The 27,781-nt window shown below is 49.1% G+C and overlaps 2 protein-coding genes across 2 annotated transcripts in view; one reads left to right on the top strand and one right to left on the bottom strand.

Annotated features, from left to right (window-relative positions):
* The window catches only part of LOC135829600 (uncharacterized), a 373,880-nt gene that overhangs the window by 254,246 nt on the left and 91,853 nt on the right, over positions 1-27,781 (bottom strand). The window lies entirely within an intron of this gene.
* Positions 788-27,640, top strand: LOC135829455 (uncharacterized). Its single transcript, XM_065341860.1, has 17 exons — positions 788-1,155; positions 4,940-5,232; positions 6,362-6,446; positions 7,039-7,293; positions 8,165-8,425; positions 9,695-10,027; positions 10,588-10,916; positions 11,602-11,740; positions 15,058-15,441; positions 15,970-16,041; positions 17,056-17,205; positions 17,617-17,709; positions 17,982-18,184; positions 19,737-19,908; positions 24,691-24,818; positions 25,845-25,967; positions 26,420-27,640. The coding sequence occupies exons 1-15, from the start codon at positions 1,029-1,031 to the stop codon at positions 24,711-24,713; spliced, it is 2,919 nt and encodes a 972-aa protein (XP_065197932.1). The 5' UTR covers positions 788-1,028; the 3' UTR covers positions 24,714-24,818; positions 25,845-25,967; positions 26,420-27,640.

A 27,781-nucleotide genomic window follows, 5' to 3' on the forward strand; every position in this document is an offset into this window, starting at 1 on the left:
GTATACAAGAATATACTGCCTACAAGAATGAACACTCATTTTTTTCATAATCATAACACCTATTTTATGTGTATATTTATTCTTACAAGCAGTATTATCGCATAGTAGAATATATCGGCCCTAAGAATGGATTTTGTGTAGCAAAATATGCCAGATTAGTGCAAAATGTATCGCCTGCAGTAATAACATCTGTGCTCTGTGCATGCTCAATACAATAATATTCAACACAAAAAGAGAGTAATGTCCAAATGAGCATTGGAGAATCACTTTTTCTGTCCAGTCGGACTCTTTCTTCCGACTTCTCTCCTATCTGCTGCTCCGCAGTCGCCTAGCACGACCGCGAGTCTGATCCGTGTGTATCATGATTGTGTAGACCTACATGATTGTACGTGTCCACATGCCAAACATGCATTATGTCACACGTGCATATGATATGTCACACGTGATTTATCGTGTGTAAGAAATATCAGCAAAAAGTCGTTTTTCAAACACCCACGCTAACCGATACGTACCTAGCACCTACTGTACTAGTACTACTACTACCGGTAGTAGTAGATCTACGTACATGTAGTTCTCATCTCTCAGTCTTGGTACAGCCGTCTACATGGTCTACCACATGGTCTACCAGTGCCAGTGCCAGTGCGGCAGTACAGTGGTCTACAGCAGTACATACAGGCCTAGGCAGTAGGCTACAGCCTGTACAGCCTACACAGACTGTACAGCATGGTACTTGTACAGGGTCAGGAGTCAGGAGTCGAGTCAGGACTCAAGCCAAGGACGCACATATTTCTTCATCACTCGCAGAGTAATGCCTCATCAGGCTCATGGTCTGTAGACTAGTAGTAGTGCTGGTACACCGTACAGACAAGTATTATGGTTACCGGTATGCGGCATTTGCTGGTCCAAGCTGAAGTCCATTCGATTCATATCGCCCTGAACTCAAGTCACTACACTCTCTGTCGGTACTTGTGCAGGTTCTGATGTTTCGATTCTAATAACTACTTATTCTTACCGGTACCTCTCCGAAGATGTCCTCCCCCAAACCGGACGGTACTTCACACGTGAGTGCGCCAGATACTGCGACTGGTGCGCAGGATTCGCGTACAACTTCAAGCGGAGACAGCCGCTCAGTTTCGGTGACCGGGGATTCGTTAGGTGAGAGCTAGCGAGAGATCGTTTGAAGTACATACATACATGCATGTGTACTTTTATCCCCCGAGCCTAGCCCAAGGGATTAATCATTTGCGAGAACAAAATTTTTAATCACTTGAGAGATTAAAATCTCTCAAGTGATGCCCACAGTGATGCACACAATAGGGAGGTTCCGGAGTACGATTTTTCGTGCCAAAATCCGTAGAGGCGCTACGGATTTTTTATACGTCGTTTTCGAGCAGTGAAATGTTCCGGAGTACGGAACTTATGTGTTTGCCGTCATTGCCTAGGTTACGATCGCAAACACGTCACATTCCCGCGCTATGCCTTTTTATTTGGAAAATTTGTACCGAAATCAAAACTACCCGCGGAAAATCGATGTTTCTCGTACCAAATTTGTACGCGAAAAATCTTTCTGCACCCGATGACGCAAAATCTCCATACGAAACATGGTTCGTGTGAAAGCCAGTCCACACGGATTCTCCGTGCCGAAAAATCGTATGGAGCACGCCTGGAAAAAATCCGTAGCACCCATACGGATTTTGGCACGGAAAATCGTACCCCGGAACCTCTCTAATAATGCGGCCAGAAAGAGTGAATAATGCGAGGATTGTGCGAATGAAACTATAACAAAATTAATAATAAACTACAATCGACTCTTGATAATTATAACGAACACCATTGTGTGGAAGAATTAGTTCTTTATAGCCGAAGTTCGTTATAACAGAAATGCACTCACACTCTACAAGCAGCAAAATAATCATGACTGAAAAAATTCCCCATGAAAGTATAACTGCACTTGGTTTATATGGAGCCCTACAAGATTTGGTTCGTTATAAACGAAAACGGTTCGCTACAAAGAGTCATTTTTGTATGGATTCTAACAGGGACATGGACACTGGTTCGCTAAATCACGAAATTCGCTAAACGCGAGCTCGTTATAAGCGGAGTCGACTGTACAAACACCCAATGACTCGCCAACTCCACTGCAGTGATTTCCAAGTTGCCGCCAGCACATGTGAGTGACCGTGACAGTTAGACAGAGTACTGTAAGACGACATTTTAACATCGACTATAGTTAACGATCTCCGGATTTTTGTAGGTTAGCGAGGTGAAATGCTAACGAATTCTGTCGGCAAAACTGGCAAATGACTGTACATATATAATTTTGCACGTAACGACTTCAAAATTAATGTTAACGAATTGTTTAAATTCGTTAAATCGTTAGAATTAAATGTTCATACAAAAGAGGAAGGACCTAGGAACTACAGGTTACGCTATACTGTCCACTAACACCGCCAGTTACTAAACAATCAGCTCACGCGATAACATTGCATTCTCTTTTGTATAAATTAAACCTTGGCTCTCCATCCGAGTCAATTAAATGTTTGTTAACATTACTGGTCTTACAGCATAGCACAGTACTATCGGGTGCCGAAGAACTGGCGTCACCCTCGTATGCGGAACCCCTCAGTCTTATTTTCATGTACAGCAGTCCATGCGCAGTAGAGTAGAATCACCTGGCATATATGGCTATGCTGTGCTTGGCGAGATTCTAGCAACGCCGTTCTTGGGCACTGCGTTCTCCTGCACACGCCACACACGCCAGTACTGTACTATGCAATTACATGTAGTATGCTGTAGCGAATCTTCCGGAGTGTTAGCCGCACACCCCTTTTCGGGTCCGAAATTCCTATTTTTGTTGACACTCGGTCTATAAGCCGCATGTCAGACTCTTGAATTTGTTGGCACCCTAATGTAATTGGTATCGGTAATATACCGGAGGGTGTACCCAGTGTGCTGACAGTGCTCAACACCACGGCGGAGGGTGTACCCAGTGTGCTGACAGTGCTCAACACCATGGCGGAGGGTGTACCCAGTGTGCTGACAGTGCTCAACACCACGGCGGAGGGTGTACCCAGTGTGCTGACAGTGCTCAACACCATGGCGGAGGGTGTACCCAGTGTGCTGACAGTGCTCAACACCACGGCGGAGCATGTACCCAGTGTGCTGACAGTGCTCAACACCACGGCGGAGCATGTACCCAGTGTGCTGACAGTGCTCAACACCACGGCGGAGGGTGTACCCAGTGTGCTGACAGTGCTCAACACCACGGCGGAGGATGTACCCAGTGTGCTGACAGTGCTCAACACCACGGCGGAGGGTGTACCCAGTGTGCTGACAGTGCTCAACACCATGGCGGAGGATGTACCCAGTGTGCTGACAGTGCTCAACACCATGGCGGAGGGTGTACCCAGTGTGCTGACAGTGCTCAACACCATGGCGGAGGATGTACCCAGTGTGCTGACAGTGCTCAACACCATGGCGGAGGGTGTACCCAGTGTGCTGACAGTGCTCAACACCACGGCGGAGCATGTAGCCAGTGTGCTGACAGTGCTCAACACCACGGCGGAGCATGTACCCAGTGTGCTGACAGTGCTCAACACCATGGCGGAGGGTGTACCCAGTGTGCTGACAGTGCTCAACACCACGGCGGAGCATGTAGCCAGTGTGCTGACAGTGCTCAACACCACGGCGGAGCATGTACCCAGTGTGCTGACAGTGCTCAACACCATGGCGGAGGGTGTACCCAGTGTGCTGACAGTGCTCAACACCACGGCGGAGGCAGAGCGTAATACAGAACAGAACAACAAGGACAATCAAGGCTTGTTTGCTGCGACTTGAAGTTTCATGCTCTCGCAATCATCAGGCAACACCTTGTTGTTCTGTTCTGTATCGGTAGTATAAGATGTTACCAATGGGTAAAACGTTGTCTTTCCCCCTTGTCAATGGACTAGTATATGTTGGGCTGGGGATGTGGTGTTGGCTTGAGTTGACTGATGTGGTCTTTGAACACAGGTCAGTGTATAAATATGTTGGGTTACGGCGTGGGTCTGAGGTGGTCTTTCACTGCAGGTCAATGTTGGGGCATGGTGTGGGATAGCGTGGCTGGACTCTCAGGATTTAGTCACAAGTTGTGAACCTGACGAAGGCAATTTGCCGAAACGTTGTGATATTGTGAAACGAGTTGAATTATTGCAGTGTTAATGGAAAAGAGCGTGCGGGCTCTACTCCTAACTGTTTATGAAACTGCTGGAAGCCTCCCCACTTTTACTGAATGGTGACGTGTTATTGTTATAGGATTCAACAGCATGTGACAGTGAGAGTGTTTCAACTCACTACTGATGACAGTGCATCTCAACTGCGTATGGATGTTAGGATTTGTCAACTGCATATGCGTGTGAGGGTGTTTCAACTTCAAAGGCTGTTCAACTGCATGCGGATGTGAGGGTGTTTTGAAAACTGCATGCGGATGTGAGGGTTAAGAGTAGAGCCCACACGCTCTCTTCCATTAACACTCTGCAGTAATTCAACTCATTTCACAATAATTATTCCAACGTTTCGGCAAATTGCCTTCATCAGGTTTACAATAGGATGTGAGAGTGTTTTAAAACTGCATGCGGATGTATGTGAAGGTGTTATGTGAACGTGTTTCAACTGCATGCGCGGATGTACGGGTTTTTCAACGGTGTGCAGATGTGCGGGTGTGTTCATAACTGCATGTGCATGCGAGGACGTTTTGAAACTGCATGCAGATGCGAGGGTGTATCTAACTGCGCGTGGATGCGAGGGTATATTGAAACCTGCATGCAGATGCGGGGGGGGGGGGGTGTCTAACTGTGCGCGGATGCGAGGGTATATATTTAAAAATGCACGCGGATGTGAGGGTGGTTCAACTGATGTCCTGACTGACATTGTTGTCACTCTTTGTCTCACTGCATCGCAGACAAACCTGTCCCGGTCACCACTGTAGATCGAACAGTCACTGCCAGTGCTACAGACCAACATGTGCCCGTCACGTCCACAGATCAGCCAGCACCGGCCAGTACTCCGGATCAGGTTGTCCCCATCGTCGCCGATAGTGTCCCGATGTCACTACGGACCCGCAGCACACTGGACATCCTCTCTCTGGCCTGCAGTCTGCCCCATGTCAATCATGTCTTTGAGAAGCTGCCGCAGCTCGAGAACAGACAGGCACACACACTTGCAGTCACCCTGCTCAGCCGTTACAAGGAACAGGTACGTATCGAAATGAGTGAGGGAGAGACAGACAGACAGACAGAGACAGGGAGGTAGAGACAGACAGAGAGAAAGAGATAGGGAGAGGCTGAAGGAGCGAAAGTGTGTGTGTATGTGTGTTTTGTATTGTGTGTGTGTGCGTGTGCGCGCGTGCGTGTGTGTGTACTTGCGTGTGTGCATGCATATATGTGTACATGTGTGTGTGTGGGCGTGCGGTCACGCACCTGTTTGCGCGTACGCATCTCCAAGTGTACAGTACGAGCTTGTAGACGCTGTGATATCTCTACAGTAGATTTTAGTGTTTGTGTGGGTGCATGTGGAGCTGGCATCATCTCGGGATGTATGCTATTAAATCGATTATGTTGTAGATGCATGTACATGCACAACATTCTTTTCTCAAACCCCTCTTCCGCCATATGTGCACCGACCACCGCAGTACAGTAAAACCGGTGACTAACGACCGCCCCTTGGGGCCGGAGAAAGCGGTCTTTAGTGGCAGGTGGTCCTTAGTTAGAGGTTTGCACCGCACAACCATAATATATGAATGTGAGACCGCCACGGTGCCTGGCAAAGTGGTCTGTAGTACCAGGCTGGTCGCTAGTCACGGTGATCTTTAGTTACAGGTTTTACTGTAGTACCAGGCTGGTCGCTAGTCACGGTGGTCTTTAGTTACAGGTTTTACTGTAGTACCAGGCTGGTCGCTAGTCACGGTGGTCTTTAGTTACAGGTTTTACTGTATATGCAGAAAAATGGAGTACAGAAAGTGCTAACAAAAAGTACACTTATACCTCGTTTATCCTGGCGGGCCGGGGACCGGGCACTGGCCGTAACTCCCAATCACATGCAAAAAAATGTTGATGGTGAAAGGCCATAGATATGGTATAATGACATCACTATTTCCACAGAAAGTGACAAAAGAGTAGTAACATTTCTACCGAAATTCTCCCACGGCGTGCCCGGTAGACCGAAATGCCCGTGACTTCAGTGTCCGGATAACCAAGGTATGATTGTACAATAACGCGCATCACTGCACGCACAGCAGAAAACAGTTGACAAAAGCACGGTTGCGCATGCACTGATGCCACGTGTGCATTATTGTGCATGCTTGTGTGCGTTTTCTACTATTCAGGGAGAACAATACACGTCATTGCTGAATGACATTGCAGCTGGCAAGGTGGTGGACCCACGAGACCGAGCACTGACCTTTGCCCTAAGTATGTAACCACTGACTGTGCTGTCTGTACATGTGTGTATGGGTGTGTGTGGAGGGGGGGGGGGGGGGGGGTGCGTGCGTGTGCGTGCGTGGATTCCAGCTAGTTTGGTTGGTGAGTACACCTTTTCCACATAGGGTTGGGTATGTTGCAAGCAGGCTCGGCTGCTTGAAGGTGTAATGTTGTATCTGCCACCTTTGTTGGTTCCAGGGTTCAAATACTGTCTATTTGAAGTATGCATACCTGTTAACCATGGACTACTTCTGGCTAGATTTACTGTAATCATGGTACTAGTGAAGCTTGTATCAGATCCACTCTGATTAAGCCGCCCACACTAGTACCAAGTATTACCTACACTGGGGGAAGGGGTAACTGCAGTTGGATCCCGGGACGGATACCCTGATGCCGTCAATCCTATTTACCAGTTTTGGCAGTGAGCAAATACAAGTTTGTGTGTGTGTGTGTGTGTGTGTATGTGTGTGCGTGGTTGTGTGTGTGTGTGTTTGTGTGTGTGTGTGTGTGTGTGTGCGTGGTTGAGTGTGTGTGTGTGTGTGTGTGTGTGTGTGTGTGTGTGTGTGTTCTTCCATGCCCGCAGGCGGTGGAACTTACGGGGTAGTGCAACAAGGCACGAGAAATACGGTCAACGGTGACGGAAACCTGGTGCAGGATGAAGACGTGTCCATTATGCAGCAAGGCGTCGACAACACACTCAACATTAACGTCTCCATCGACGCATTGTCCGTTGCAGGCGGGGAAGGCTATCGTCCTGCATCCACCAAGGATGCACGCGAATCGATCACGACCGAATTGATGCGCTTTGTGCAGCGCTTCTCCAGAGGTGGTGGACTAGGTACGGTTGGTGGGCTTGTCAAGGGGGAACTACCCCCCCCCCCCCCATGTCTGCTCAATCTTGCTGCCCCCCCCCCCCCCCTCTCTCTCTCTCTCTCTCTTTCTCTCTGTCTCTCTGTCTTCCTCTTTGAATCGTGTGATTTGTCACAGGTCTGTTGGGCATCATGTTTGCTAAGTGTGTGTGGGGGGGGGGGGGTATGTGCTTCATTGTCTCAGCGATGGTCATGTGTGAATGGCAGTGGGTGGGTGCATGTGTCTACATGCATTTGCATAACTCACGCTACTGACACTACGGTATTGAACGAACCACGTTTTCCACCAGCTTCCTTGTGATTTCATGGAATGCATCGTTTCATGCTCTAAGTTTACTCTTTCTATCGAGCGAGCCCCCCCCCCCCCCCCCCCCCCTCTCCCCAGCACTTCAGATGGTTGACCGCACCACACTAAATAATGTGTGTGTGTGTGCATGCACACGCTCGTGGGTGCTTGAATGGGGATGCATGTACGTGGGTGTGCCGTAGTGTGACGTTATCCTGGCCTGGTGTCTGCCGCTTGGGTTAGTGACCGCCGGAACACAGTCTTGCCATGGGTGCATGCGTGTACTTTGCAAATGTTATCGTTTTCTTCTCACTTTCACAATCTTATCTCCCCCTCTCTCCTTCTCTCTCTCTTTCTCTCTCTCTCTCTCTCTCTCTCTCTCTCTCTCTCTCTCTCTCTCTCCCTCTCTCTCTCTCTCCTACTCTCTCTCTCTCTCTCTCTCTCTCTCTCTCTCTCTCTCTCTCTCTCTCTCTCTCTCTCACTCTCTCTTGCTCTCCCTCTTTCTTGTGTACACCCTATCATTTCTTTCTTGTTCTGCTGGCATTCCTACACAGGCTCACAGCAGGATCACTCCTCACCAGTCACTGGAACACCAGTGGACGACACTCCTGGCGAGGGAGATGTGAACGATCGCGGCAACTACACCGTCCGTCCCTCCTCGCTCTTCTCCCTCGGCCAGAACTGCAAGCAGGTGATGGAGAGGATGCTAGGACTCGGCGATGGCAGCCCGGTGAAAGTGAGCAACGTCCAAGCGCTAGGCGAGGATCGCATACGCATCACGTTGACGGAGAAGGACCCGGCACCAGCTTACTTGGGTATGGCATGCACAAGCCTGATGCAGCTTGTGATCATTGTTAAATTTGCTCCACCTCCAGCACATGCACTCTCCGCCCAACCGCATTCATACCAGCAACATGACTCTAAGTCGCCGATCATGGCAAATGCAACTTCCTCTTTACAGTGAATCATGTAACTGTTATGAAGTACAATGTGATCATTGTGCCTATTTGAAATATCAGTCGACCAGACCACATCTCAAGAAAGGCCAACACATGCACTGAATTCGGGCCTTTCCAATTATGCCTTTGGTTAATTATGCCTTTGGTTGAGGCCACCCCCCCCCCCCCCCCCTCTCTCTCTCATGGCTTGAACTTCAGTAAAACCTGTGACTAACGACCACCCCTTGGGGCCAGAGAAACCAGTCTTTAGTGGCAGGTGGTCCTTAGTTAGAGGTTTGCACCGCACAACCATAATATATGAATGTGAGACCGCCACGGTTCCTGGCAAAGTGGTCTGTAGTACCAGGCTGGTCGCTAGTCACGGTGGTCTTTAGTTACAGGTTTTACTGTAGTACCAGGCTGGTCGCTAGTCACGGTGGTCTTTAGTTACAGGTTTTACTGTAGTAGCAGGCTGGTTGCTAGTCACGGTGGTCTTTAGTTACAGGTTTTACTGTAGTACCAGGCTGGTCGCTAGTCACGGTGGTCTTTAGTTACAGGTTTTACTGTAGTACCAGGCTGGTTGCTAGTCACGGTGGTCTTTAGTTACAGGTTTTACTGTAGTACCAGGCTGGTCGCTAGTCACGGTGGTCTTTAGTTACAGGTTTTACTGTAGTGCCAGGCTGGTTGCTAGTCACGGTGGTCTTTAGTTACAGGTTTTACTGTAGTACCAGGCTGGTCGCTAGTCACGGTGGTCTTTAGTTACAGGTTTTACTGTAGTACCAGGCTGGTCGCTAGTCACGGTGGTCTTTAGTTACAGGTTTTACTGTACACAGCAGCTGTTCTTGTTCTGGCTGTTGAAGATGAAGCCTGTCGTTTCCCAGTCTTTCTGCTGGATAGTCGGTGGTGTACCACTGGAGAATCACAGACAGGCTGCTAGCACGGCAAAGCCAGGCTGGCATGACTGATCTGATGCATACGTCATTGCTTTTTAATAATTGCGTGTGGTTATTACCGGTATGTAATACAGACTGCTATAATGGCAAGCCAGGTTTACATGACTGGCCTGCTGCACACCTCATTGTGTTGAACTATGTGTGTTTATTTGTATTTGCACTGTATGTCCATGTCTGTTTGAACTCTGTAAAGGCAAGGAAACCGACCCGTCGACCCTTGTCATACTGAAGCTGCGCGGTCCGCTGCACGAGTTTGATCAGAAGAAGGACCTGTTCCGCCTGCAGACTGCCGGCCTGCTGGGCTGCCCGCCCGACGCCATCAGCTTCATACAGGCCACGCGCTCCGGCAGCGTTCGTCTTCTGGTTGCCATGCCGACCAGCTGCTACGCACGTCTCCTGCAGCTGGCTCTCTTCCAGCCGTCCGTGCTGCGGGCCCTCGGCATCTTCTGGCTGCAGCCCGTCTGCTTTCCGGCGTCCGTCAATGTAGCTGAGGCTGTCGACGTGACCACCGTGACTAGCATACTCGGTGAGCACTCACGTTCTTCATTCCTGCCTACTCGGCAGTTCCGGGTCGGGGCCCGGGGGGGGGGGGGGGGCGTCACCTGCCCTGCCCCACTCCGCCTGACTGCGGACCCCGCCCGGTTTCGCCCCAACCACATCCTCCCCTTTCATGCTAGTCTTGTTTCTGTCCACCACCCCCTCCCCCCCCCCCCCCCCCCCCGTGACACACACACACACATATGCGTACACACACACACACACGCACACAAATGCATACACACGCACACACACATGCACAGACCACTCCGTCGCCCCAGCTTGCAATGCTGATAACTGTTTTCAGGTTTTCTGTTACCCTGCTAGCTAGCTAAGTATCCCAGTCTTTCATTCTCATCCCGCCGCCAGAAGAAACAAGTTGCCATGTTTCTTCAGGAAGCGTGCTTGGAAACCGAAATTAAGCATAGCATCAGTTGTCTTATGTTTGCCTCGCGGCATGAAACTCGGAGTTGCAAGAAACCTGAAAGTCCTCCGCTGAGTCTGCTATGTAATGAAGCATATCAATATTTTCCCTGTTTGCTGCCCCAGGCCGTGCGTGCTGCCGCACGATCTGTGACAGCCTATACGACGCGTATCAGATAAGTTCCGATCAGCGCGTCGGCTTGTCCTCGCTCTCGCTGGTTTCTCACCTTCACGACCGGCTGCTCGACGCGCAGATTCCTGCCGACAAGGTCGCCACGGCAACCAACGAAGCGCACGCCAAGCTCGCCCGTTGCCTGGACGACATTCGGCATGCAAGTCCCGACGGCACGGGCGATGGCAGCGGGCAACACCGCCAGTGCATTGCCGAACTCCTGGCACTGGAGTTTGAGACGGGACGAGCGCATCGCGGTGTTGATATATCCGCTGTGGCAAAGGTATGTGGTCAATAGACACACATAGAGTTATTCGGTGTATGCACTGTATCATCGTGTGCTATCTCTGATATTATGCTAAAGTGAGGCCTGCCTCAAGGCGACTACTCAGATAAGGCGACCACCTGTCCCAGAAGACCACAGAAACCAGGACCAAGGGATGCTATTTCCAGTCAAATGACCATGGATAAGGAGACCACCTGGTAACAGAGGCCACACTTTCAAGCTCCCTTGAGTGTTCGTCTTAAAAGATAGGTTTCAGTCTACAGTAAAACGTGTCTGAGACGACCGCTCAAGGGACCTTCAAAGTGTGGCCTTATCCGAGTGGTCGCCTTAATAGGTTTCATTGTATTTGATTTCTTAGCCGGTTACCAGTGTTCTCGAGCCCTGCTCTAACTTGTTATGAGACAAGGATCATGGATGTGACTGTGTGAGGATTGCTTGTATATTGTCACTTACTCGTTTTTGGAGCTGGACTGGTTAAGTTAGGATCATCTTCATCTCGGCTGTATGTATCCGACCATAGCAGCTGGATGTGTCAAGAATTGATTTCGATTGTTTGTTTTGCTCCTCTCTCTCTCTCTCTCTCTCTCTCTCTCACTCTTTCTTTCTTTCTTTCTCTCTATCTCTCTCTCTCTCTCTCTCTCTCTCTCACACACACACACACACACACACATACCTGCCGCAGACTGTGCTTCAATCGTTCCTAGGGAGCCGTGACGTTCACCTTCTGTCGGCGTCAGCTCGATCCACGGGATCCAGTGACAACACGCACAGTGTGTCATTCCTGCAGCTTGCTTCACCGTCATACAGGCCTATCAGTACAGGTGAGTGCTATCTCAACCATGACAACCTCCGCGCCTCTGTATCTACCTGCAATCTATGTACTCTCAAATTGCTCCCTGTACATCGGCACGTCGTCCCTACATCCCCTGTGTCTTGTATTGTTTTGTGTCTCCACATGTCTCTTTGTTGGGCTGTGTTCCCAGTAAAAAATCCCTTTAGGATGAACACCAAGGGACCTGGAGCGATGGTATTTGTTTGCAATAGTGAGAGCTCTTCTTATCCATATGTTATACCCAGTGAATACCCAATGCTGTAGACAGCAAGCTGCTTTTGCCGTAAAGGCCTCATCCGTACAGCTACGAGCGTTAAGCAAGCCGAGCTACCAGCCATGGCGCAAAGGAGGCACCACAGACATTAAGATAGCTCGTCGCTCTAGCACCAGAGTGCTCTGACTATGAAATGTAGCCAGAGTAGCCAGAGTAGCCAGCAGCCAGTAAATAGACAGTCTACATCGGTACAGCAGCTTTTGTAATGTTCCAGAGCAGTTGCTCATTGGAATTATTTCCGGAACCGCTTGAATCTCAGCGAGTCATTCCTGTTCTCCTGGCAGTTGTGAGCTCACAGATCTCGCGTTGGAGTAGATTGCTAACTCCGCCAGACATTGCCAGACCACCATGGGTAATGGTGGGGTTGTTGACCAGATGAAGTCAAATTTGCGAAACCAATTTACTCTTTCACCTTCAATAATTGCTGGTACAGTACCTGTCCAGTGTGACTTTGAAATTTTAAAAAGCCAATAGGCCCATATATTAGCAGCCCAGGAAGGAAAACAATCCATTCACTCCTGGCATTTCCATCAACTTGAATAGAACATGGGCCTCAGGATGGCCAGAACATTCGAAGAATATTAAATCAAATTAATATACAGTAAAACGTGTAACTAAAGACCACCGTGACTAGCGACCAGCCTGCTACTACAGTAAAACCTGTAACTAAAGACCACCGTGACTGGCACTTCTTAGTATAGTCAGCCTGGCACACACATACACTCAGAAAGTTCTAATCTTTGTACACCGCTGTATCAATGGATACTGTAGCCCACTCCTACAGCAACTCTTTACAACGACTGCTCCATACACCGTGCTAAACGATCAGCGCATCACTAGGGACCAAGTTTCCAACTTGCTCCAAGTCCCTTTCCTTCGCGGGCCTGCTGGTCGCTCGAGTATGATGTTTCACGGCAGTATTGCATGGAACGCCCTCTCGGCTGATGTAAGATCGATAACTGCTGCCGATCAATTCAAGAGAGCCCTATCTGATATTGACGTACTTAACTTGTAAACTCTATGCCAACAGTCCAACACCCCTCGCCGTACTTCATGTTCCCTGGACTGCTAAAAAGTGTCCCCATCCAACAAAGTCTGCCAATGTTCACACATATATTCTCATGAAATGCTTCCACTACATTTTATTTGTTATCACATTATAAAAAGTTCACACAAATTGAGTGTCAGCATACACACAATGTCATAACAAACATTTCTATAATAATAATCATACCGCTTGCATGTCTTTATCTCTATACATTTCCTCATATAATTTTCTTCATCTTTCTGTGAGAACCGGACCTATAGGCCGGTAAGAAGGCAATCATGCCTGTGCAATTGGTGAAGTAAAATAAAAGTCAACAACAACAACTAGTGACCAGCCTGGTACTACAGTAAAACCTGTAACTAAAGACCACCGTGACTAGCGACCAGCCTGGTACTACAGTCAACTTCGCCAATAACGACTGCGGATATAACGACAATTCGCGAATAACGACCGAATTTCCATGCCCAGAGCAAAGTCCCATCTAACTGTATACATTTTACTTCGGATATAACGACTATCTGAATAACGACAATTCGCGTATAGCGACATGCTTTTAGTGCCCCGAGGTCATATTCACTGCTTGAATAACGACTTTCTGGGCTTTTGACAGCTATTTCAAGTACCTGTCAGTCAAGTACATGTACCTGTCATGCAGAAGTACCAGAACCTATGGTGATGGATATTATTATAAAGGCACACATGCAAGAGAATGCAGCCAAGGGGGCGGGGCTTTTTCTTCCTTTTATAATTATGTTGGCTTCAAAATTGTTGGATTTACCAGCACACCTATATGTACAATGTACATGTAGTTGTACATGATTGTACAGTAATCATCATACATGTACATGTACATGTCTCTGGCCCTGTAGATGGCTCAAAAAGGCATATTTTTCAATTGATTTCCCTTGCATATTGAATTTTTAGTTCCTTTCAACTGCAATATGAAAATAAAGTACACATTGACATAGAGCAAGAAAAGAGCTTGATTTTGATATGCATGTCATACTATACAAAATATGGGTTCACATACATTCAAATGGGACTTCGGTTATAAGGACACTTCGCGAATAAGGACACTTTTCTGATGCCCCGCCGAATGTCGTTATAAGCGAAGTTGACTGTACAGTAAAACCTGTAACTAAAGACCACCGTGACTAGCGACCAGCCTGGTACTACAGTAAAACCTGTAACTAAAGACCACCGTGACTAGCGACCAGCCTGGTACTACAGTAAAACCTGTAACTAAAGACCACCGTGACTAGCGACCAGCCTGGTACTACAGTAAAACCTGTAACTAAAGACCACCGTGACTAGCGACCAGCCTGGTACTACAGTAAAACCTGTAACTAAAGACCACCGTGACTAGCGACCAGCCTGGTACTACAGTAAAACCTGTAACTAAAGACCACCGTGACTAGCGACCAGCCTGGTACTACAGTAAAACCTGTAACTAAAGACCACCGTGACTAGCGACCAGCCTGGTACTACAGTAAAACCTGTAACTAAAGTCCACCGTGACTAGCGACCAGCCTGCTACTACAGTAAAACCTGTAAGTAAAGACCACCGTGACTAGCGACCAGCCTGGTACTACAGTAAAACCTGTAACTAAAGACCACCGTGACTAGCGACCAGCCTGGTACTACAGTAAAACCTGTAACTAAAGACCACCGTGACTAGCGACCAGCCTGGTCCTACAGTAAAACCTGTAACTAAAGACCACCGTGACTAGCGACCAGCCTGGTACTACAGACCACTTTGCCTGGCGCGGTCGGTCTCACATTCATATAATTATGGTTGTGCGGTGCAAACCTCTAACTAAGGACCACCTGCCACTAAAGACCGCTTTCTCTGGCCCCAAGGCGTGGTCGTTAGTCACAGGTTTTACTGTATTGTGTCTCAGACGGCGTTTATAGGGTTGTGAGGATGCGTGACATAGATCCCAGTGCGTGTTTGTTTGTATCTCCCAATGCTATGGACATGCAGAGGCCAAGGAGGCCCTTCGGCTTGACACGCACGCACTCAGCCAGGATGCCGCTGCGGCTCTGTCCGCTAGCCTGGCCAAGTGCCTGGCCCAGCTCTGTGCCGTGCAGGCAAGCAACGTGTCCGTTCGCACGCTGCCGCAGCCTCAGGCCAGTGCTCAGCCCAGCTCTGCAACCATTACCAGCACCGGCACCACCACCACCACCGCCGCCATGACGGGTGGGTCAGCTCCCGGACGATTCCTTGCCATTCTGCCGGCCATGCTTGCACGCTACATTGGCGAGCAGTGCCGCAATAAGGACAGTGAGGTGTACAAGACTCTGGCACAGCATGGCGTGTTGTCCGTTAATCGCCTCCGTGGTCCGCAGATAACGCTCTCTCAATCTGGTAAATCGTGTTTCGTGCCTGCGTTCAAGGGTTGTGGACGATTTCGTGTGTTGTCTATCTGCTGCAGTGTGTTTGTGTGTATGTGTGGGGGGGAGGGAGAACGATAAGTGTGTGCGCATGTGTACGTGTCTGCATGTGCATGCATGTTTGCGTGTGTGCATGTGTATGCATGTGTGTGGCGTGTGAAGCATCTGCAATGTCACTTCAGTATGCAGTACCCTAGGTATAGCATACCCTGTTGTAACAATGCTCTCCCAGTTGCAGTGGATCTAAAGTATAGTTTTGAGGACCCTGAATGTCGATGTGCTGTCATCTGATGTTGGATATTGTGTACTACCTCGTCTATACATGTACAGATGTTCACGTTCCCTGGAGGTATGTTATACAGGAAAACCTGTAATGGCGACCACTCGGCCATGGCGACCACTTTTCCTTGTCACGGACGCGTTCACATTCAAAACAACTCGGATTTGTACTGATGGTGTGTATGTTGCCCTTCTCCAACATGCCATGTGAATGTTTATGTAGGTGCAAGCCGATCCTCCATTGGCCAGTCTCTGCGCCGTGTCTTCTCCAGGCTCGGCAGGAAGAACACTTCCGGTGAGGTGCTGCGTGTGTATACTGCGTTTCTTTGCTGTAGCGAGCGGGAAGATTTGTCTCTGTTTCGTTAACTTCAGCAAGCCTCAGAATCGTCGTTTTCCTTTCTATGAAAACCTGCACCCAATAGCAGCACAAACTTCAGGCTCTTTTCAGGCTCTTCAACGTCATGATTTTCATATGGTTATTTGTTTTGGTTTATACTTGTGAAAACCATGTTGTTGAAGAGCCTGAAGTTTGTGCTAACATTATAATTGAGTATTATATGAGTATTTCGCTCCTGCTCTTGTAGCAGTTGAGCACTCTTTTGTGGGGTAGTGCCTTTGCTGTTTGCGTTATGCAGAGCTCACTGACTTTTCAGTTTGAGCACTCTGGCAAGGTACGTTCGGGCCTGGTTTAAATCTGGCTTTGGAAAATTCCTTTTTCATTGCTATCAGGTTCGGCCTCATTTCCTCTGTGCTGCGCTGATGAGTCCACAAAGGACGAACCTCCGCAGATCGAGTATTGAGTATTATAGCTATTTGTCTCCAGGGAAAATATTACCTTACGTTTATATTGACCCTATGAAAGGTCATGTTTTCGTACCCCTTTTTCCGACTGCTCAAAGTGATCTTCAACGTGTGGTCCCTATGTATGGGTGGTCTTCTTATCCAAGGACTTTAGACTGGAAACAACGTCCCTTGGTCCTATCTGCAGTGGTCTTCTGGGACAGACGACCACTACAGTGTTTACGGTATCCATGTGCAGGTTCTGTACATTAAGAAAGGTATTCCACATTGGTGAGACCAGTGGGGGGGGGGGGGGGGGGTAGGGGGGTAGGGGGGTTACCATGAGAACATTTTGCAAAAATTGAGCCCTAATAGCCCATTTTGTTTGGTGTGGCTTTGGCCGCACCTGCCGCACTGGTTCAGATGCCCCTGCGATATGCGTGTGTGCTTATTGTAACTTATCACTGTTGTATGATTTTGGCCCATGTCAAAAAACCCACCGTGCTCTGTGTCTGTTCTAAACTTGTAGGCCAAGATGTTGTGGACGCTATCTCGGCGCGGCGGGAGGAGATCGTCAACTACCACTTCCCGTCGGTGACGACAGCTGCGCGGTTTCACCTGGCCGGACTGCGTACGGGAGACATTGGCCAGCTGAACATTGCAGTGGTGGGCATGCAAGGTACAGGGCTTACTCTATCTGATACACGTGTGTAGTCAGTGTCGTCGCCTGGGGGGGGGGGGGGTACTTCATCATTTTACGAGAACTGTGGCAATACGCACAGTGAGAAGGCAGATTTTGCCTGTGTCTATGGTGAAGTAAAAACAGCAACAAAAACGTCCACCCTCGAGATCGGCCGGAATGATCTGCTGTTCAAGGTGGTTGCTTGAGCTCGCACCTTTCCCCTGACTTGATTCTTGACTGACTCTTGACTACCATTTAGCGCACACGATATGTCAACCGGACCTTCAACTTGACAAACCTGCAAGAAATCACCACTACCTCCTCAATATACAGTGCTTTCGGGAATGAAAAGCCTTGAGAATGTGCAGAGATGGCTGTTGGTCTTGTTTCTCTGGTTGTTCTCTAAAGGTGCTGGTAAGAGTTTACTTGTCAATATGCTTGCGTCGGTGGTTAGTCAGAGTACGCAATCACCGTGTCATGTTGCCACCACAGCTAGCTCAGGTAAGGTTATGGTCTCTAACTGCCCCCTCCCCCCCCCCCTCTCTCTCTCTCTTTCTCTCTCTTCTCTCTCTCTCTCTCTCTCTCTCTCTCTCTCTCTCTCTCTCTCTCTCTCTCTCTCTCTCTCTCAGACACACACACACACACACACACACACACACACGTATAAACACACACGCACACAAGCACATTTACACTCACACAACTTAGCTCAGCAAAGACCAACAGCAGCCCTGATCCGCCTATGTTTTATTTCGATACACATCCCTGCCCAGACGAAGGCTGCACTCGCTACGTGAGTCCAGGCTGGCATTTCGGCGGTGTGTGCCTTGTCGACACCCCGCCCATGGTCATCTCAGACAATGCCGATGCTGCTGCTGTGGAGCTGGAGATGAAACTGTGGGCGTACGGCGTGCTCGAGGGTCGTCTGAATCACAATGAGGACATGCGACAGCTGAGTGATGAGCGGCTTTCCGAGGTACCGTGCAAGCAGTGAATGTGCTTTAGAAAAAATGTGCTTGGAAAAAGTCAAGAAAGGTTGCCTCGTAAATTGACAAAACTTGCAACTGTTTGTGTGTGTGATTTGCGACTGTAGAATATAGTACAGTGGAGCCAAGAGTACATAAAGTAGGATGAGCCACTCCATATCTATGCTGCGTAAAACCAATCTCACAACGAAGTTTGTTGTTTAGGTCATCATGAATCATAGAAATTTAGAAAACCCTGTCATACCATTGGTTTGCTAGTGATAGACCACCGCATCACTGCGCTGGTAGCTGGAAGGAAATCGCGTGCACATTTCACCTTTGGTACGACGATCAGCACTGCGCGACAAAAACTACCCCCCCCCCCTCCCCCCTCCTCTGTGCTGCGGGGAAATGACCATATGAGCCTTGACTCAATGTGACCTAAACAAACAAACTTCGGCGTTTAATGATTTGAGCTGCACTCTCTGGTTTATGTACTCTTGGTAGAACTCAGATAAGATGTACAGTCAGACCTCGCTGAACTGCACACATCCGTTTTCCACAAAAAATTATCCGGATAGGCGAGGGAACCGGATAATCGAACACACCTACTGTATGTATGCATGTATGACATGTGCTGTAAATCGGTAACCAACGATTTGCTTCCGGATGGCGAGGGATCCGGATAAATAAAGACCGGATAAGCGAGATCTGCCTGTACTCCCATGGGCAACAGGAAACAGTACTTGGTATCCGAAGTATTTCTAATCTCAACATACTCGGGAGGCACTGCATAGGCAACATTGTGATGTGGTGGTTGATGAAGAATCTGTACAGGGCCGAATGCTGCTAAAAAAATCACGGTTCGCGTGAGACTCGGTTTCTCTATATAGAGGCCGAGTTTTCCGCATCCGTAGGAACGCCACCACCCTTAAAGGATAAAGGCGCAGATGCAGCTCCTAAAGCGGCGGAAGGTGAGTAGATCAGCTCACCAGCATGTGGTCAAAGACCGAAAATCCCATTCACTGCGTCCATGTTTTCCTTTTTTTCTTTTTCTTTTTTGGAAGCGGAAGGATTTTTTCCAGCCGCGCTACGACCCACAGTTAATTGGGAACTCGTGGCCTGGCATGAGGAATGCTGCTACTTACTCCTTTACACAGAACATGCTACAGTATGCATGAATACACCCATGCTCAGGGTAATCTCCTTACTTAAAGCAACAACAAAAATTCACGGTTCGCGTGAGACTCGGCTAGAAACCGAGTTTTCCGCATCCGTAGGAACACCACCACCCTTCAAGGATCAAGGCGCAGATGCAGATACTAAGCAAGACTACTTAGAGTATGTTTAATCAGAGTATGTACCGAGCAAGTTCCACTGTATGCATTCTTGACTGGTTTCTCTGTCTGTTTATTTGCTCCATCTCTCTCTGTCTCTCTCTCGCTCGCTCTCTCTCTCTCTCTCTCTCTCTCTCTCTCTCTCTCTCATTATGGCAGGCGAGAGAATGTTTGCGTGTTTGTGAGTTGTGTCGTCTCATTCTCCTGTTCATGTCTATGCTCTCAGATAACTGAGTGCCGTGCTGAGGCGCGTCCGTTGGCTGAACAAATCCACGGCCTCATCATCGTGATTGACGAGGGGAAAATTCCACTCAATGGCGACCTCAGTGCTAGCAACTACCCGAGAAGGCTCAAGGACTTCTACCGGAAGTTCACCAAGAACAGGCTGCGCTTCCGCGGTACGTGGCAGTGGTGTGGTTAGTAAAGTGTTTTGTAAAGATATCCCGGCTGCGCATGCACACTGTCGTTCCTTACTTTTGTCTTATTCATCGGTGCTTTCTTTGTCGGCAACACAGTGGTACTCGTGCTGCTGGTGGTGCTGGTGCTAATGCTGGTGCTGGTTCTAATGCTGGTGTTAATGCTGGTGCCAATGCTGGTGCTAATGCTGGTGCTAATGCTGGTGCTAATGCTGGCGCTAATGCTGGCGCAAATGCTGGTGCTAATGCTGGTGCTGATGCTAATGCCGATGCTAATGCTGGTGCTAATTCTGGTGCTAATGCTGGTGATAATGCTGGTGCCAATGCTGGTGCTAATGCCCGTGCTAATGCTGGTGCTGGTGCTAATGCTGGTGCTAATGCTGGTGCTAATGCTGGTGCTAATGCTGGTGCTAATGCTGGTGCTAATGCTGGTGCTAATGCCCGTGCTAATGCTGGTGCTGGTGCTAATGCTGGTGCCAATGCTGGTGCCAATGCTGGTGCTAATGCCCGTGCTAATGCTGGTGCTGGTGCTAATGCTGGTGCTAATGCTGGTGCCAATGCCCGTGCTAATGCCCGTGCTAATGCTGGTGCTGGTGCTAATGCTGGTGCCAATGCTGGTGCCAATGCTGGTGCTAATGCCCGTGCTAATGCTGGTGCTAATGCTGGTGCTAATGCCCCTGCTAATGCTGGTGCTAATGCTGGTGCTAATGCTGGTGCTAATGCCCGTGCTAATGCCCGTGCTAATGCTGGTGCTGGTGCTAATGCTGGTGCCAATGCTGGTGCCAATGCTGGTGCTAATGCCCGTGCTAATGCTGGTGCTAATGCTGGTGCTAATGCCCGTGCTAATGCTGGTGCTGGTGCTAATGCTGGTGCTAATGCTGCTGCTAATGCTGGTGCTAATGCTGGTGCTAATGCTGGTGCTAATGCTGGTGGTAATGCTGATGCTAATGCTGGTGCTAATGCTGGTGCTAATGCTGGTGCTAATGCTGGTGCTAATGCTGGTGCTAATGCTGCTGCTAATGCTGTTGCTAATGCTGGTGCTAATGCTGGTGCTAATGCTGGTGCCAATGCTGGTGCTAATGCCCGTGCTAATGCTGGTGCTAATGCTGGTGCTAGTGCTCAGCTGGTGCTAATCCTGGTGCTGGTGCTGGTGGTGAAGGTGTAGGACTGGTGGAGTTGCTGCTGGTGGTGCTGGTGCTAATCCTGGTGCTGGTGGCAGCGACAGCGGCGGAAAGGAGGGGGTGGCAGGGGCGGTGGTAGTGGTTGTGGTGTTGACTGTGCTGGTGGCAGTGACTGTATGCTCCTACTTGACTGTGCTGAATTCGCACCAGCATGTTCATATTAATTTTGATAATAGCATGTGACATATCCAAGAATGCCGAGTGTGCGAGTGCAGACACTGCATCAGTAGAGAGGTTAAGATGCACGCTATTTCTGACGTGACGGGAAAGCTCAGCTCGCGTTATTTGGCGCGCGCACATGTCGAAAAACAACGCGAGTGACCTGCAGCTCACATCGAAATTTGGAGTTTTCCGCCAAATTTGGCGTGAAATTGCGCGTCACGTCGGAAATACCGTGCATCTTAACCTCTCTTTTATCAAGTACAGTGAAACCTGTGTAAGGCGACCCTCAGGGGACGAGAAAAAGTGGTCGCCGTGGCCAGGCGGTCTTCTTATCCAGGTTCAGTGGTTCACGTGACCATATCCACATGTGATACATCATTTTGATCAGTGTATCACACACTAGTGCACACACCTACCGTAAAGTCGCGGATAAAGGCCGGGCTTATAAGCATATAAGCCGCTTTCTGCATCAGGCTTGTATTCAAACCCTGCTTGTATGCACCACTGATATTTTTGCCAGGCGTGTATGCACATCGGCACGCGTAGATCTACAACTGACTACCGGTATGGCGGCAGTTTTACTATGCACTGTACATAGCGCATGCACTCTTGACCTACCCGATCCACGCTTGCATAGAAGCCAGGCTTCTACGCGCGACGGGCTTATAATTAACTTCATTTGACCCGTTTGATTTTCAGGCTTCTATCCGCGATGTGCTTGTATGCAAACCCGGCTTCTATCCGCGATGTGCTTGTATGCAAACCCGGCTTTTATCCGCGATGTGCTTGTATGCAAACCCGGCTTCTATCCGCGATGTGCTTGTATGCAAACCCGGCTTCTATCCGCGATGTGCTTGTATGCAAACCCGGCTTCTATCCGCGATGTGCTTGTATGCAAACCCGGCTTCTATCCGCGATGTGCTTGTATGCAAACCCGGCTTCTATCCGCGATGTGCTTGTATGCAAACCCGGCTTCTATCCGCGATGTGCTTGTATGCAAACCCGGCTTCTATCCGCGATGTGCTTGTATGCAAACCCGGCTTTTATCCGCGATGTGCTTGTATGCAAACCCGGCTTCTATCCGCGATGTGCTTGTATGCAAACCCGGCTTCTATCCGCGATGTGCTTGTATGCAAACCCGGCTTCTATCCGCGATGTGCTTGTATGCAAACCCGGCTTCTATCCGCGATGTGCTTGTATGCAAACCCGGCTTCTATCCGCGATGTGCTTGTATGCAAACCCGGCTTCTATCCGCGATGTGCTTGTATGCAAACCCGGCTTCTATCCGCGATGTGCTTGTATGCAAACCCGGCTTATATCCGCGATGTGCTTGTATGCAAACCCGGCTTCTATCCGCGATGTGCTTGTATGCAAACCCGGCTTTTATCCGCGATGTGCTTGTATGCAAACCCGGCTTTTATCCGCGATGTGCTTGTATGCAAACCCGGCTTCTATCCGCGATGTGCTTGTATGCAAACCCGGCTTTTATCCGCGATGTGCTTGTATGCAAACCCGGCTTTTATCCGCGATGTGCTTGTATGCAAACCCGGCTTTTATCCGCGATGTGCTTGTATGCAAACCCGGCTTCTATCCGCGATGTGCTTGTATGCAAACCCGGCTTTTATCCGCGATGTGCTTGTATGCAAACCCGGCTTCTATCCGCGATGTGCTTGTATGCAAACCCGGCTTCTATCCGCGATGTGCTTGTATGCAAACCCGGCTTTTATCCGCGATGTGCTTGTATGCAAACCCGGCTTCTATCCGCGATGTGCTTGTATGCAAACCCGGCTTTTATCCGCGATGTGCTTGTATGCAAACCCGGCTTCTATCCGCGATGTGCTTGTATGCAAACCCGGCTTTTATCCGCGATGTGCTTGTATGCAAACCCGGCTTCTATCCGCGATGTGCTTGTATGCAAACCCGGCTTCTATCCGCGATGTGCTTGTATGCAAACCCGGCTTTTATCCGCGATGTGCTTGTATGCAAACCCGGCTTCTATCCGCGATGTGCTTGTATGCAAACCCGGCTTTTATCCGCGATGTGCTTGTATGCAAACCCGGCTTTTATCCGCGATGTGCTTGTATGCAAACCCGGCTTCTATCCGCGATGTGCTTGTATGCAAACCCGGCTTTTATCCGCGATGTGCTTGTATGCAAACCCGGCTTCTATCCGCGATGTGCTTGTATGCAAACCCGGCTTCTATCCGCGATGTGCTTGTATGCAAACCCGGCTTTTATCCGCGATGTGCTTGTATGCAAACCCGGCTTCTATCCGCGATGTGCTTGTATGCAAACCCGGCTTTTATCCGCGATGTGCTTGTATGCAAACCCGGCTTTTATCCGCGATGTGCTTGTATGCAAACCCGGCTTTTATCCGCGATGTGCTTGTATGCAAACCCGGCTTTTATCCGCGATGTGCTTGTATGCAAACCCGGCTTTTATCCGCGATGTGCTTGTATGCAAACCCGGCTTCTATCCGCGATGTGCTTGTATGCAAACCCGGCTTCTATCCGCGATGTGCTTGTATGCAAACCCGGCTTTTATCCGCGATGTGCTTGTATGCAAACCCGGCTTCTATCCGCGATGTGCTTGTATGCAAACCCGGCTTCTATCCGCGATGTGCTTGTATGCAAACCCGGCTTCTATCCGCGATGTGCTTGTATGCAAACCCGGCTTTTATCCGCGATGTGCTTGTATGCAAACCCGGCTTCTATCCGCGATGTGCTTGTATGCAAACCCGGCTTTTATCCGCGATGTGCTTGTATGCAAACCCGGCTTTTATCCGCGATGTGCTTGTATGCAAACCCGGCTTTCATCCGCGATGTGCTTGTATGCAAACCCGGCTTTTATCCGCGATGTGCTTGTATGCAAACCCGGCTTCTATCCGCGATGTGCTTGTATGCAAACCCGGCTTTTATCCGCCACTTTACGGTATGTTACTCTAGCACGACCCATGTGCCTGGGGTGCTCAGACCTGTCAAGTGTCGTGCATGCACCATGTACATCTACACTTCCTGCACTGATGTGTAGATCTACCATGCATGGTGCACCATGCAATGCGTACATTTACATGTACTAGCACTGTGCAACGTGGTCGCGGGTGGGTGGTCGTTGGGCGAGTGGTCGCCTTATCCGAGCTGTTCCGAATGTACATGCGTCCGTGACAAGGAAAAGTGGTCGCCATTGTCGAGTGGTCGCCATATCCGAGTGGTCGCCATAACAGGTTTTTCTGTATAAACGGTACGGTTACGAACATCACCCTCAAGTATTGATGTTCGGATACATGTAAAAACAGCATTATCAAGTACCAGTATGATCACGCGGGTGTCGACAGCATTATCTCGTATAAACACACACGTACGGACAGCAGCACTGTCCTATGCTCTGAATTGCCTTCCTCTTACTGCAATCTGATTTCTAAGAATGGAGCCGCTGGTGGTGGTGACCAACTGTGCCAAGCATCCGTCAGAGATGTACATTGATGCCGTTGTGCAACTATCGAGAGCCATGCATGGATCGCGGTTCTTCCTCGACAATCAGTTAGGAAAAGGTCAGTAGCTATCAAGATAGATCTCAGCCACAATACTGTATAAGTAGAAATTTCCGTTTGCAATTAACTTTCGCTATATTCATTAGGGGGCACGAAATAACTAAAGTTTGTACCAAACTAAAGTTTTTTTCTGAACGTTCGAGATGAGAGACCTCGACCAAAAACGAAATTCAGTACGTAACGAACCTGCTGGTGGAGTGATCTAAGGAAAGATATCGTGAACGAAAATTTCTACTTATACAGTACACTCCGTACGATACTGGTGTACTGCTGCACTGCTGTACTGCTGTACTGCTGTACTGCTGTACTGCTGTACTGGTGTACTGGTGTACTGCTGCACTGCTGCACTGCTGCACTGCTGTACTGCTGTACTGCTGTACTGCTGCACTGCTGCACTGCTGCACTGATGTACTGCTGTACTGCTGTACTGATGTACTGATGTACTGCTGTACTGCTGCACTGCTGCACTGATGTACTGGTGTACTGCTGTACTGATGTACTGATGTACTGCTGTACTGCTGTACTGATGTACTGATGTACTGCTGTACTGCTGTACTGCTGTACTGCTGTACTGGTGTACTGCTGTACTGCTGTACTGCTGCACTGCTGCACTGATGTACTGCTGTACTGCTGTACTGGTGTACTGCTGTACTGCTGTACTGCTGCACTGCTGTACTGATGTACTGCTGTACTGCTGTACTGCTGTACTGCTGTACTGCTGTACTGGTGTACTGGTGCAGCCAAGAAGGTACAAACTATCTACTTCTTTTGGTGCAGTGCTTGACACCGTACATATTTCTTGTGTGATGTGGTGTGTGTGTGTGTGCGTGCGTGTGTGTGTGTCTGCGTCTGTCTGTGTCTGTATGCGTCTGTGTGTTCATGTGTTCGTGTGTGCATTCGTGTGCACACACATGTGTGTATGTGTATGCGTGTGCGTGCGCGCGTGCGTGCACGTGCGCACGTGCGTGTGAATGTGCACGCATACGTGGGTGCGTACATGCGTGTGTTTGTCTTTTCCCTGTACAGATCGTCAGTATTCTGATTCCATGCAGCTTGAGGCACTGGAAATACTCTCTGTTGTCACAAATCATGCTGAACTGTTCATCCTTCGCCGCCAGCAACTTGAGAAGCAGCAAAGGGAAGACGCAAGTAAGTGCAATATGTCCTGTTTGCTGTCCCAGAAGATCGGTGCTGTCTTGTGTTTGCATTGCCGCTATCCGCGGATGCAGTGAATGGGATTTTCGGTCTTTGACCACTTGCTGGTGAGCTGATCTACTCACCTCCCACCGCTTTAGGAGCTGTATCTGCGCCTTGATCCTTGAAGGGTGGTGGCGTTCCTACGGATGCGGAAAGCCCGGCTTTCAGCCGAGTCTCACGCGAACCGTGAAAATTAAAAATATCCGCGTGCATGTGTGTGTGCATGTGTGTGTGTGAGGGTGGGGTGGGGGGTGGGGGTGTACGTGTATGTGAGTGAGCAGGCTGTCCTGGATATTTCGGGTGGAATGTGCATGTCCTATTGCCGAACTCTGAAGCCCTGGATTTTGTGCGTGTGTATGTGAATATGCATCTGTGCGTGTTTATATACGTGTTTGCTCGTGCAGCCATCACGGATTCCACCCCGTTAGACATCATGCTCAGCAAGACGTTGTCAAGCTATGGCTTCAACAAGAACAGGTTACTAACAATGGCACAGACACTGCAGTCGCGTGGTATCAACAGCAAACTAGGCCTTCTCGACAGCTGGGACGTTGCGCGAAGTGCCATCGGCTCAAACACGGTCCTCTTCGACAAGCTACAGGAGGAAATGAGGAGACAGCATGGACTGGTTTTTGCGCAGTGAGGTCCGTGTTTGGAAATCACTGGTCTGAATGTGAGAAGTGCTGCTAGTTATTTGTGTGTGTGTGTGTGTGTGTGTGTGTGTGTGTGTGTGTGTGTGTGTGTGTGTGTGTGTGTGTGGTGTGTGTGTGTGTGTGTGTGCACGCGCGCGTGGGCGTGTGTGTGTGCAGTTTATTCGTGTGAGCTCACGATTATCCGGCGATTCTCAATTTGAGCCCATGTAAGCGTTCCTGAGCATGCCCGCCCGCGCGCGCGCGTCCGTGCACAATGGTGGGTGTACACAGCATGCTTGGCACTGCCGAGTGAACATGTTGCGCTCACTCAGTAAACACCGAGAGAATGCGTCCGGTTCTCGCCACGTGCGCTTGCCACCACAGTTGAAGGAAATGTGCTACACTGAGGTGTGCAACGTGTGCTTAGGAATAACTGTCCTTTCAGCGGTTTGCTTTGTGTTATCACGTATAGCTGCACGGTGTTAGTCGGTGTGGAGTTCTGGAGGAAAGCGCTTTGTCTGCTGTAACATGATTTGGTGTCCGTTGACTGCGAACAGGCTGGGCTTGGCTGCGCTTCTTTCTATCTACGTCGTCTCTAGGCTTGCCTGTTGTCAAACTTCCTCTATAAAGATGTTCATTGCCATAATAAATTATAGTTTTCAATATCACAATTTAAATTTGTCCTCAGACTTTTCTCGTTTGCGTCTTTCCCTCAAACCAATGAATACAGATTTGTTTTATATGAAAGATTTTTATAGGCCGGCCCTTTCTTTTCGAACTTATTTTATTCCTGCTACTAATATAATGCAAATTTCACTTTACACTTTTACAATCTCCCCTCCATTTCCCCTACAATTGATGTATCTCTTCGATGATGCAACTTCTCTGATTGTGTTATCTCAGCAGTTACTTGAGCAATCTCTGCAAAAACCTTTAGGCAGCTGGATTGTTTTATTGAAAATTCGAATGTTTGAAAGTCTCCTCACTACCAGATCTCTAAGCCGTCAATGTGTGGCGACTCCAGCACTGGGCGGCATGCTCGTGGTCAGTCCCAAAAAACAGTAAAACTCCCTATATCCGGGCACGTCCGTCTACCAGGCACCTTTCTGACCTATCTAGAGTCACAAAAATTTG

The sequence above is a fragment of the Sycon ciliatum genome, chromosome 13 (genome assembly GCF_964019385.1).
Source record: "Sycon ciliatum chromosome 13, ocSycCili1.1, whole genome shotgun sequence".
NCBI lineage: Eukaryota > Metazoa > Porifera > Calcarea > Leucosolenida > Sycettidae > Sycon > Sycon ciliatum.

What these genes read in the sequence shown, in the direction of transcription:
- LOC135829455 (XM_065341860.1), top strand. Translation starts at nt 1,029, where the DNA reads ATGTCCTCCCCCAAACCGGACGGTACTTCACACGTGAGTGCGCCAGAT. An exon ending in CACCGTGACTAGCATACTCG is followed by an intron (nt 10,028 to 10,587) that starts GTGAGCACTCAC and finishes TTGCTGCCCCAG; the next exon opens with GCCGTGCGTGCTGCCGCACG. An exon ending in GAACAGGCTGCGCTTCCGCG is followed by an intron (nt 19,909 to 24,690) that starts GTACGTGGCAGT and finishes CTGATTTCTAAG; the next exon opens with AATGGAGCCGCTGGTGGTGG.